The sequence below is a fragment of the Hyposmocoma kahamanoa genome, unplaced genomic scaffold (genome assembly GCF_003589595.1).
Source record: "Hyposmocoma kahamanoa isolate Upper Pololo Valley unplaced genomic scaffold, ASM358959v1 96214, whole genome shotgun sequence".
NCBI lineage: Eukaryota > Metazoa > Arthropoda > Insecta > Lepidoptera > Cosmopterigidae > Hyposmocoma > Hyposmocoma kahamanoa.
The window spans coordinates 1,646-12,785 of NW_020655145.1; the positions used below are offsets into that span (position 1 = coordinate 1,646).

At 34.7% G+C, this 11,140-nt stretch overlaps 1 protein-coding gene across 1 annotated transcript; it reads right to left on the bottom strand.

Moving 5' to 3' along the window:
* Nucleotides 1-2,306: 2,306 nt before the first annotated feature.
* LOC113238502 (zinc transporter ZIP9) lies at nt 2,307-9,422 on the bottom strand. The gene is made up of 3 exons (XM_026475327.1): nt 9,247-9,422; nt 6,662-6,780; nt 2,307-2,786 (listed from the first exon to the last, which is right to left on the bottom strand). The coding sequence occupies exons 1-3, from the start codon at nt 9,309-9,311 to the stop codon at nt 2,566-2,568; spliced, it is 405 nt and encodes a 134-aa protein (XP_026331112.1). The 5' UTR covers nt 9,312-9,422; the 3' UTR covers nt 2,307-2,565.
* Between the last annotated feature and the right edge of the window lie 1,718 nt (nt 9,423-11,140).

The window sequence follows — 11,140 nt, forward strand, 5'->3', positions numbered from 1 at the left end:
TATTATTTATTGAAATTTGAGCATATTGGCGAATAATTATAATATGGCTAAAAATTATTGTCTCAAAAAATTATATTATAGTTGATGTAGTATTATAGTTGTGTTTCTATAGGCACTTAAGTATATTTAAATTTTTCAGCCATTTTAAAAATAGACAAGAAACAATCTATATGTTTAGAAAATAGTAAAAAAAATAATATACGCATTGATGAGGAAATGGGTACGTCCATACTAGGAAAACGTTCATACTTTAGGTAAATTAAGTCCCTCAATTCCGATCACTGGTGATTAATTATAAATATTTATATCCTCTGTAACTGAGTCATAGACCCATATGACGTGTGTTTTGGATATTCTTTTCTTTATGTTGTGCATGTATTATTGTCAAATAAACTATTATTTTATATGCCATCACTGCCATTTCACTGACACTCAACTGCCATTGCGACTAGATTTTAGCAAATATAATCATAACTGCAATGTAACTTCAATGGACTCTTAATGGAATTCAATCAATCAGGCTATTGCAGTCCACTGCTGGACGTAAGCCTCCCCAAGTGAACGCCATAGTGCCCGATCACCCGTTTTCCGCTTCCAACCACTACCCGCGACCTTCTTCCTACGTTACGTTTACTGAGACGCGGTCTCCACTCGAGAAACCGTTGCTCATTGGTTCTGCGTATGGGGTAGCGCGACAGGTTTTAGGGAAGGTTCAGGCAACGGATTGCGAATTCAGACTAATTTTACTTTTGGGTCATTTCCTGGTATTTTTGTAAACAGCCATATTTATTTAATAATATTATGGTACCCGAATTTTGTGAAAAAAAAAAGAAACAAAAAACAAAATCCAACACAATATTTAGATGCTACTGAGGAACTGCTAAATAAGCTTGAACGGTTGCAAAATCTATGTATAAGGTTAAACTTTGGCCTTCGTAAATATAATCGAATCTAACACTATCGCAATCAACTCAACTAGCTTCCCATTCGTTTCCGCAGGAATTTGCATATCTATTCTTTACAACATTCTACATAATCCTTTGTCTCCCAGGTATCTGAAAGAGCGTTTCAGCTTTCTCAGGTCCCAGGATAAGCCCTGTCGCTCTCTCGTTAGGTCCCAGTTATCCTTGCCATCATTTAATTCCGGTTTTTATTCTCACTGCTTTACTGTTCATGCGGTCAGACTTTGGAACACACTTCCCGTAACTGTTCATGATAGTAAATCCTTAGCCATCTTTAAAATGAGAGTCAAAGAGCACTATTTCTCCTCTGTTCCATGCGTTTTATAGATATTATAATATGAAATATGTATTTATCTAAGTACTCATATAGTCTGTAGTAATTTAACATTGTTGCTGTTTTCTTTTATTATTGTTTTATTAGATAATTTCAATTTTGTTTAATTGTGCACGTAAACTCGCTATTGTAATTAGAAATAAGCACGTACGTACGTTTTGTTTGTGTTTTCCGTTTTACTAATCGACGCCTCCTACGTAAAGTATCGTATGTCAAAATTGCCAAGTTTACAGGGGAGTCTTTTAAAGTTCTGAATTCACTGAAATAAGCATAACATGTGACTTTAGATTTTCGGCAAATCTCGTTACACACGTAGAGTATCATAAAATCCTAGATATCGGTTAGATGATCTATTAGATGATCACTCTATGTGAGTAACAAGGTTTGCCGAATGAAACGGAGAACTTTAAAACACTCCCTTGTAAACTTGGCAATTTCGACATACGATACTTTACGTAGGAGGCGTCGAAATGTGATTTGTGTTTTCCTGTACAATAAATAATTAACAAAAAAAAAAAGAATTTTGCGAAAAAGAGAAACAAAAACAAAATAAAAACAGAACAGGTCCAAAAATTAACTTGGCGTAGTGTCCATTGGAAGTACCGAGACCTAAAACTATAACCTGATGAAATGAACAACAGATGGCCTGCTGGTTTACCACTAATGTAAGTTAGAATCTAAGTTATCTACCACTATCACCAGTTATAATATTGCTAGTAAATGAACAATCTGTACCAACTTTATAGTTATAGCACAGCGGTATTATGCACCACTTTTTATTCAAGATATTTAATTCGTTCGTTATTATTTACAAATAGTTATTTTTGTATCAACAATCCGCGAAAAGTAACGTAAAAAAATATATTTATAAAAAAAATTACCATTTCTTTTTTACAAATTAAATGCTAAATTATACAATGAAAAATTTGTCATACTTTTTATAAAAATAAATGTTGCTCTGATTTTTTATTTCTTTTCTACATTAATGGATTATTTTTTATCTATATAAAAAAAGCTTCATATTTATGGAGAGCATTGTGGACATTCATTAAAAAATATAATACACACGTTTAGTTGTACTATTGCGAATATCAAATCATCAGAGAAAAAAATCCAAATTTGTTTCCCCTCTAAACAAAAAAAAGAACGGAACAAGAGTGTTCATAAATACGACCGACTTAAATATATCTCAAAAATATAAATAAAAGTCCATTTTTCATATGGAAAAATCTAAGAATGTCACCATCTAAAACATCAACGCTTCCATTTTTAATGCTTATGCGACAATGTAAGTAAAACTGGTAACATAGCACCGACAGTGAGGACCAGGACCTCAGAGGGCAGCAGGCCGCTGCGAGCCCTCTTGGGAGGAACACCATCTGCGGCAGGTAACAACGCGTGCGTGTGCGAGTGTGGGTGTGTTAACTCAGGGAGTACGTGGACTGTGGCCACGTACAAGAACGTACCTGCTGAGAACAGCATTGCTATACCTGAGAACAAAAAGTCGAAGTCAATCATTGACTTACAATTATATGGACGTCGGGTCCGCGCTAAAAAGTGTCCGAACTTATAGGGCGTTAAAATCGTATACAGAGCGTCATTCACGCTCTAGTCTTCGTTTGTTCGACCGACAGCGAAGCAAGCAAAATTAGACAGTACTGCGATGACATTACAATTTAAATTCAACGTTTTAGCTTTTTCATATTCCTTTACATGTCACTACGTTTAAATAGGTTGACTTGGGACATTTTTTTCGTGGTTTTTGTATTAGACCCGTCGTCCATTTATTTGTAAGTCAATGAAGTCAATAATCATTTATTCCATAGGTAAAACGTGACGTACACTTGAAAACGTGATTTTTTTAAGTTACTGCTCGTTCACTCTGCTGATTTCCCTGAGAAGAACGAGCATGAAACTCTAGAGGTTGCTCTTTTCAAATTAACTTGAATACACTTTGAATCATATTTGTGTAGAATCTAGACCATGTCGTCTTTCCATACATCTTTATCTAATACGTAGTCTTCAATTTTGTAAAAATACTTTTAACGTAAGTTTTAAACTTAAGAAATGATAATCTTAATATATATTCCGGAATCTTATTGTAAAAACGTATACAGTTACCCATAAAAGAATCGTTTACCTTAAAACGAAATTGTGGTACCATGAGTTAGGACTTGTTCTAAGGTTATTTATTTTAAATTACAAATTTTAAGAAACAATTTAAAATATTATAGTAATAAAGCAAGTTTATCCCAAAGGCATTTCTTCCAACTAACCTTTGAAAAACTGAAAGTTGGTTTTTGGGTTGGCAATAAAAATAAATAAATAAAGAAATTGAATGCTACTTACTACACTCAATAAAATACACAATTTAATTTATAATATCAAATGTACGGACAACGGCACATCAGTGCAACGGAACAAGATACGTCAATGTGTAGCTTGATATGCTGGCGTGTGTACATACGAATACATATAAAATCTATCGTAAAATGTATGCATAAAATAAAACTATAAATAAATAATAATAATGAATGATTTAATACAACGTTAACATGTTGCAATGAAAATTAATAAAAATTAAGTTTGCCCAAATGGCTTCTGCCACAAATCGACCCCTCCTACGTAAAGGATCGTATGTCGAAATTGCCAAGTTTACAGGGGAGTATTTTAAAGTTCTGAATTCATTCGGTACTCACATAGAGTGATCATCTAATAGATCATCATAGATCATCTAACCGATATCTAGAATTTTATAATATTCTACGTGATTAACGAGCTTTGCCGAATAAAATTGAGAAATGCTAAAGTCACGTATTATGCTTATTTCAGTGAATTCAGAAGTTTAAAACGCTCCCCTGTAAACTTGGCAATTTCGACATACGATACTTTACGTAGGAGGGGTCGAAATGGTCACACTGTTCTCAATTCAAAGTGACATTGACATTGGCAAGAGGCCTCTTGTCAAAACGTGCCCTTGCTAACTTTCATATCTCTCATTTAAATATTGTCTAAACATTTCTGTCACATTGTGCTTTATTTTTAACTTTATGTCATTATTGTTTGATTGATAATTTGAACGTTACCTAATCTATGGTGGAATTGAATCAATTGCATTGTGTTCTTGCATCAATTCTCAAATACATTGTTTTGTAATTTCTTTAAAACTTGCACTTCGTTGATTTTGGGCCAAATTTCGTCATCCTTCTTTCAAAAGTTAACTTTAAAGGTTAATATTATGGACATCAAGAAAGGACTAGGTATATTTTATTTCTTACTTTATTTTCTTACTTCTTCATTAGAATTACCCTTTTAGAAATTATAAAATCTTATTTTTTCTTTTTTTGTTACACGCATGCCTTTCACTGTAGTTGTAAACCATAACCGTACAGACTCACATATATTTATATACTTTATAATGATTGGATTCAATAGAAGTTTTGATTTTATGTAAAAGTTACCCCTAACTGAACACTGCCTCCTAAGATACAGTCTTTGACTAGTTTAGGAGATCTCTAAATTTGGTACGCCTTATTTTATATTTTGTGCTACGTTATATCTATACCAATAAAATTTTGTTAAATAAATAATAAAATTGCTGCTCTGTACTAATTATAAGGCAAAAGTGTTAATAAAGATATTATTATTATTATTATTATTTTATTAAAAAAGTAGCAGTAGAGCTCCTTCTGACAAAGTTCGTCCAGGGAAGTACTGCCACCAAGCCTATTTTTGCCTCCAAGCAGTTACGAGGGGAGGTCCAAAAGTCCGCGGAATGGAGGGGGCGGGAGCCCGCTAATTACGCTTGCTTGATGTGGTACTAATCAGATACTCATTAGGGGTATATATATCAAGCTTCACCCTTTTAACTTCATTAGTTTACGAGATATCGCCCTATAAACAAGTAAATCCGGAAGAAAACTGCAAATATGGAGCAAATCGAGTTTCGTGCTGTCATCAAATTCCTTACCAAGCAAGGAAAACCTCCTCAAACCAATGCAATGGCATAAAAAGGGTACACCACCCCCCCCTAAGAAGTTTAAGGTGTCGGAATCGGCTGGAAAAATCATGGCTACGGTTTGTTGGGATTGTGAAGGAATTTTATTGGTTGACTACAAAGAAAAGGGGGTCAATATAACGGGAGAATATTACGCAAGAACATTAGAGAGACTGAAGGAAGCTGTCAAAGAAAAAAGGCGGGGAAAATGGACAAAGGGTGTGTTGCTTTTGCAAGACAACGCACCGGTTCACAAGAGCAATGTTGCGATGGCTGCTCTACACAAGTGTGGCTTTCAATCGCTGACCCACCCACCTTACAGCCCGGACCTAGCCCCCAGCGATTATTATTTGTTCCCAAATTTGAAAAAAGAATTACGTGGGAAAAAATTTCGCGACGATGAAGAGGTTAAGGCAGCAATTTTAGCTCATTTTGAGAGCAAAGAGAAAAAATATTTTTTCGATGGCATAGAAAAGCTAATTTCGAGATCTAAAAAATGTATTGAGCTCAAAGGTAATTATATTGAAAAGGAAAAATAGCCTTATTGTTTTATATTATTTACAACCCCTCCATTCCGCGGACTTTTGGACCTCCCCTCGTATATGAGCATTATTCTGGTGATTTGTAGTACAGGTGTTTACAAAGATGTTTATGTACCTATAATTTGTCGTTTTTATTTTGTAATTTGTCGTTGTTATATTGTTACATTCCGGTTTTTGAAGTTTCCGGTTTTGTGCTGGTGAAATGACAACAAACTCGAATTTAGTTTTTCCGAAATAACGTTTGTTTGAATTTTCATTGTCCCGAAAACTGAATTATAACGAAACCGTTCTTCAGGATATGTTGGAAGTTTATCGTAAAGACAGGATTAGGTTACGTTTTAAAAGGAATGTCGTGGTGAATGTTGATTGATCCCACGGCGCCGACTCAACCGGCGAGAGGGAAACCCTTTAGTGGGGTAGGCCCTCCAGTCTGGAGGGAGAGTTCCCACATAACCCCTGAGTCTCCCTGGGCTCGAGGGTAATTATAAAGATTTCCCCTCCGTCAAAAAAAAAGTTTTAAAAGGAAAAACATCTCTCAAAATTACTTTCGAGGTTATGAATATTCGAGCAAACGATATTTCTGGAAAATGTCATTTCGGACTTCCGATGAAAGTAACCATTACTAAAAGAAACTTTAAAATTTTTTTTTTTGATACGTAAGGTCTATTGGTTCGTTGCGTGGCTTAGTTGGCATAGTACGATTAGCTGGAAGATGTACGTTCGAATCCAGCCGGATCGAAAGAATTTCTCCTTAGTGTTTGATCTTTGTATATAGAAATATTAAGGACCAGTGACACGTTCCGTAACTATATTAATGTTAACGTACCTGTAGCGTTAAAATAACTGAGAGTCTGTTTACTCTCGTTCCCGATCCCGAAGTAGGTCAAAACAGCGAGTAGCGGCGCTGCGCACGAGAAGATCAACAGATGCTTTCGTATTCTGTTCCTAAAAATGAAAATTAAAATTAAAACGATCCAGAATCAATTGGCATTACAATAACGATATATTTATATAACTACGTTCATTCTCACAACGAAAGTAATTACACTATGCTATGTAATAGATGCCTACCTCCACTCGAATTAAATTTTTTCCCTTACTAATAGGGTTCATTTTGCTTGAATCAAACAAGCCATTTGAAAAATGTATATAGAATAGAATAGAATAGAAATCTTTTATTACTACGCCACAACAAAAATATACACAGTAATAAAATGAAGATAAAAAAAAAGATGAAGCTACATTAAAACAAAAAATTACAATAAAAATAACTGGAAAAAAAGGAATAAAAATAAAATCATACACAACAACAAAGCAAACATGAAATATTTAACACAATTAGATTAAGTGTCATGTGCGTGGCTGTGGCGTATGTAACAGGATCCCACTCAGCTATTGTCACCACCCAGAAAAGGCTGTGACGCTGATTTTCAGTGGGCCCTAAAACCGAGTGAATACCGGACGTGTGTGTCGCGAATATAGGAGTAAACTTAAAAAAATTACATAAATATTTCTATAATGTAGTGTGTTGTGTTCAGTTATATGTATAGAATACTTGAATAATGATTTTGATACATATATAAAGTGATAAGTGTATGTAATGTAGTGTCCAACATTTACAACAAACAAAATAGAACTTATCGACCCCTCCTACGTAAAGTATCGTATGTCGAAATTGCCAAGTTTACAGGGGAGCGTTTTAAAGTTCTCCGTTTTGTTTGGCAAAACCTCATTACTGACATAGAGTGATCATCTAGTAGATCATCTAACCGATATCTAGGATTTAACAATACTCTATGCGAGTAACAAGCTTTGCCGAATAAAACTGAGAAATGGTAAAGTCACGTGTTATGCTCATTGCAGTGAATTGAGAACTTTAAAACGCTTCCCTGTAAACTTGGCAATTTCGACATACGATACTTTACGTAGGAGGGGTCGTTATTTAGTTTAAAATGAAACCGATTGTGAGATTTGTGTCACGTGTACTACGCAAGAAGAGAGGATAGGCGCGCGGGAGGGGTTACGAGCACGGCTTACGAGCACGGAATACTGACCTCACGAGCCAACAATAGTGCATATATCGTATAGTATAACATGTTCTATTTAGTTCAGTTGATATAAAAAAAAAATCATAGGTATATGTGAAGTTCCTATTGAATACATCGGTTTTCTTGTAATTTTTCTATCGTGAAAATTTTTAGGAATTGTATTTTCACACCGTATACAAAACAGTGCCTTAATTTTACAATATATTTTTAACCGACTTTAATGTAATGCATTTATGTTTTTTTTGTATGTATGTTACTCGATAATTTGTGAACCGATTTCCAATTTCAAATTTCGAAAAAGGCTACCTCATGGTCCCATTTAAACTTGAAAAAAATATTCTGTTACGCGCATCGACTTACAAATAAATGGACGACTGGTCTAATACACAAACCACGAAAAAAATGTCCCAAGTCAACCTATTTAAACGTAGTGACATGTAAAGGAATACGAAAAAGCTAAAACGTTGAATTTAAATTGTAATGTCACCGCAGTACTGTCTAATTTTGCTTGCTCCGCTGTCAGTCGAACAAACGAAGACTAAAGCGTGAATGACGCTCTGTATACGATTTTAACGCCCTATAAGTTCGGACACTTTTTAGCGTGGACCCGACGTCCATATAATTGTAAGTCAATGGTTATTATCAACCAAAGCCATTTGAGGTTGCATGCGTTGGTTTTTTCTCGTTTTTAAGCACACTGATAACCTGCTCTCATATGGAGAATTCCCTATACTATGTGTCCATAGAAGTTAGTGACTTCTGGGATTATAAATTTATCCGAGGTCATCGACCTTGTATTATAATAATTATCAAGCGTACCACAGCAAAGAGGCACGCTCCTGCGGACTATGGTTATTGACATCCAAAACGCTTGTTGCAAACTAACCGGAAGTATTTGAAAATGTGTTATAATCACCAGTTGACTGCATTTTTTTTTGTGTGTATGTTATGCAATTTTGGGAACAGATTTTCTTGGTCCCATTTAAATTTAAAGAAAATATTCCACCTGCTAACGATGGCAAACCAGGGAATGAATACGGTTTGGCGCACTTTGCTGTAACCGATTGACCGACTGACCAATAAAACTTGGCAAATAGGTGTAATTCCAAGAACTATTGAAGTCGGTTTTTTATAATTTTTTTTTACAAATTGTAACACTGAACAGGGTAATTTTTCTGTAGCTTTTTAATTTTGGTGGCAATTTTTAACATTTGAATATTCTAGAATATTATCATATCAATATTCGAGTATAGAAACCTGAAATGTTATTTAATTATGTTTCAGGTTTCTCTGCCTATGTGAAAATTACCCAACACACGAATGAACAGACTCGATGGTTTGATTGTTTCAAAATAATACGTACCTGTCGAGGCCTGCGTGCATGAGAAAAGTGACGAGGCCAAAGGCCGCTGGTGCCTTGTGCAGCATGATGGCCAGGAAGACTATCAACTCCACATCAGCGTGAGAGGTTGTGGCTGCTGCACCAAGTGCAATGCCATCAGCTGTAAGGGAGAGAAATATATTTTGTTAAGCTACAGACCTTCAAAGTCAAAGAATCATTTATAGGTATAATAAATTTACACTCGAAAACGTCGTATTATAAGCTACTGCTCGTTCACTATGCTTACTTCCCTGAGAAGAAGAACAAGCAAAGAACTCTGGGGATAGCTCTTTTCAAATAAACTTAAATGCTATGGAATACACTTTCAATTGAATTTGTGTGGAACCTAGACCCATGTCGTCTTTCCATACATCTTTATCGAACACGTAGTCTTCAATTTTGTAATATGACTTTTCAATTAAAGTAGTTTCAATGTAAGTCTTAAGCTTAAGAAATGATAATTTTAATATATGCCCCGTAATCTTGTTGTAAAAACGTACAAAGTACTTCAAAAAATAATCGTTTACGTTAGTTAAACGAAATCGAGGTACCATGAGTTTGGACTTAGTTCTAAGGTTAATATTATGGATATCTTCTTTATTAATGAAATTATGTATATTTTTTTCTTATCTTCCACTATCATTTGATACTATGTGTGAATTTGGTTTATTATTTTTAACTGACTGAAAAAAGGAAGAGGTTTTCAATTGGACTGTGTGTGTTCTTTTTCTGTGTATAATACGCGATTATTCATAAACTGACTTCGTTTATTTCTTTTTTCCTTGGAAAGGCGGTACCTCAGTGGTGGTCCCAAATCAAATTTGAAGAAAATATTGTACCTCTAAGGGTGTGTCCGTCAGGATGGCTGGATCAAACGAGATGTACAAAGCAAACTGTGCTTATTATTTACTATCTATTTTCTACAATTTAGTACCTTTATTGACATATGCTACCTTAGCGCTAATGGAAATATTAAACAAATAAAGTGGCCAGCCATTCTGACTTCAGGTTGGCTGACCTCTTTACGCTTTTCACGGTTCTAGCAGACAGTTTACTTTTTTTTTATATTACTATTTACTACCTAAACGTTCTTATAAAGTTTTATAAAAGTTATCTTCTCAAAAGACAGTTTATCTTCTCCGTGTAATTGTTAATAATACTTTTGAAGGTGCTTAGAATTTGGAAACAATGGATTCTGGATTATCGTTGCAAGCAATATTTTATAACAATTATTATATTAATTACTAGTTGTTTATTATTGTTTTTAAATAACATTTTATAGCAGCTTCCAAAAATAGAGAAAAAAGTATGTTTAGGTTAGAAATTAGGTAGTAAATAGTTATATAAAAAAAGTAAATTATACACTGCTAGAACCATGAAAAACGTAAAGTGGTCAGCCAACCTGACATCAGAATGGCTGGCCACTTTATTTTTTTTATATTTCCGTTAGCGTAAAGGTAAATAATATGTAAATAAAGGTACTAAATAGAAGAAAAAAGTAAATAATGAGCACAGCTTAATGTGTATATCTCGTTTGGTACAGCCATCCTGACGGACACATAGCGTAAGGGTGGCAATTTACGAGTTCAATACACTTTATTGAACCCACTTTACGTTAACTGATTCCAATAAAACTTGACATATTTCATTTACTGCCTCCGTGGCCTAACGGTTACCATGCCGGACTGCCACGCAGAGGTCCCAGGTTCGATTCCCGGGCCGGTTGTATGGCCTACAATTATTTCTCTCGTGAGTTTGGATGTAATTTATGGTTGTCTATGTGTGTGTCCATGGCACCCGCGACACAGGGTTTCCCTAGTGCGGGGCTATGTTGAGTGTGTGCGTTATTCATTATTCTATATTATTATTCATTATT

Excerpts from the sequence above, each read along its gene's own strand:
- LOC113238502 (XM_026475327.1), bottom strand. The coding sequence starts at position 9,311 with ATGCTGCACAAGGCACCAGCGGCCTTTGGCCTCGTCACTTTTCTCATG. Across the intron at positions 6,781-9,246 it reads ATGCACGCAGGCCTCGACAG|GAACAGAATACGAAAGCATC; the intron begins GTACGTATTATT and ends TTTCATTTTTAG. Across the intron at positions 2,787-6,661 it reads CAGTTATTTTAACGCTACAG|GTATAGCAATGCTGTTCTCA; the intron begins GTACGTTAACAT and ends TTTTGTTCTCAG.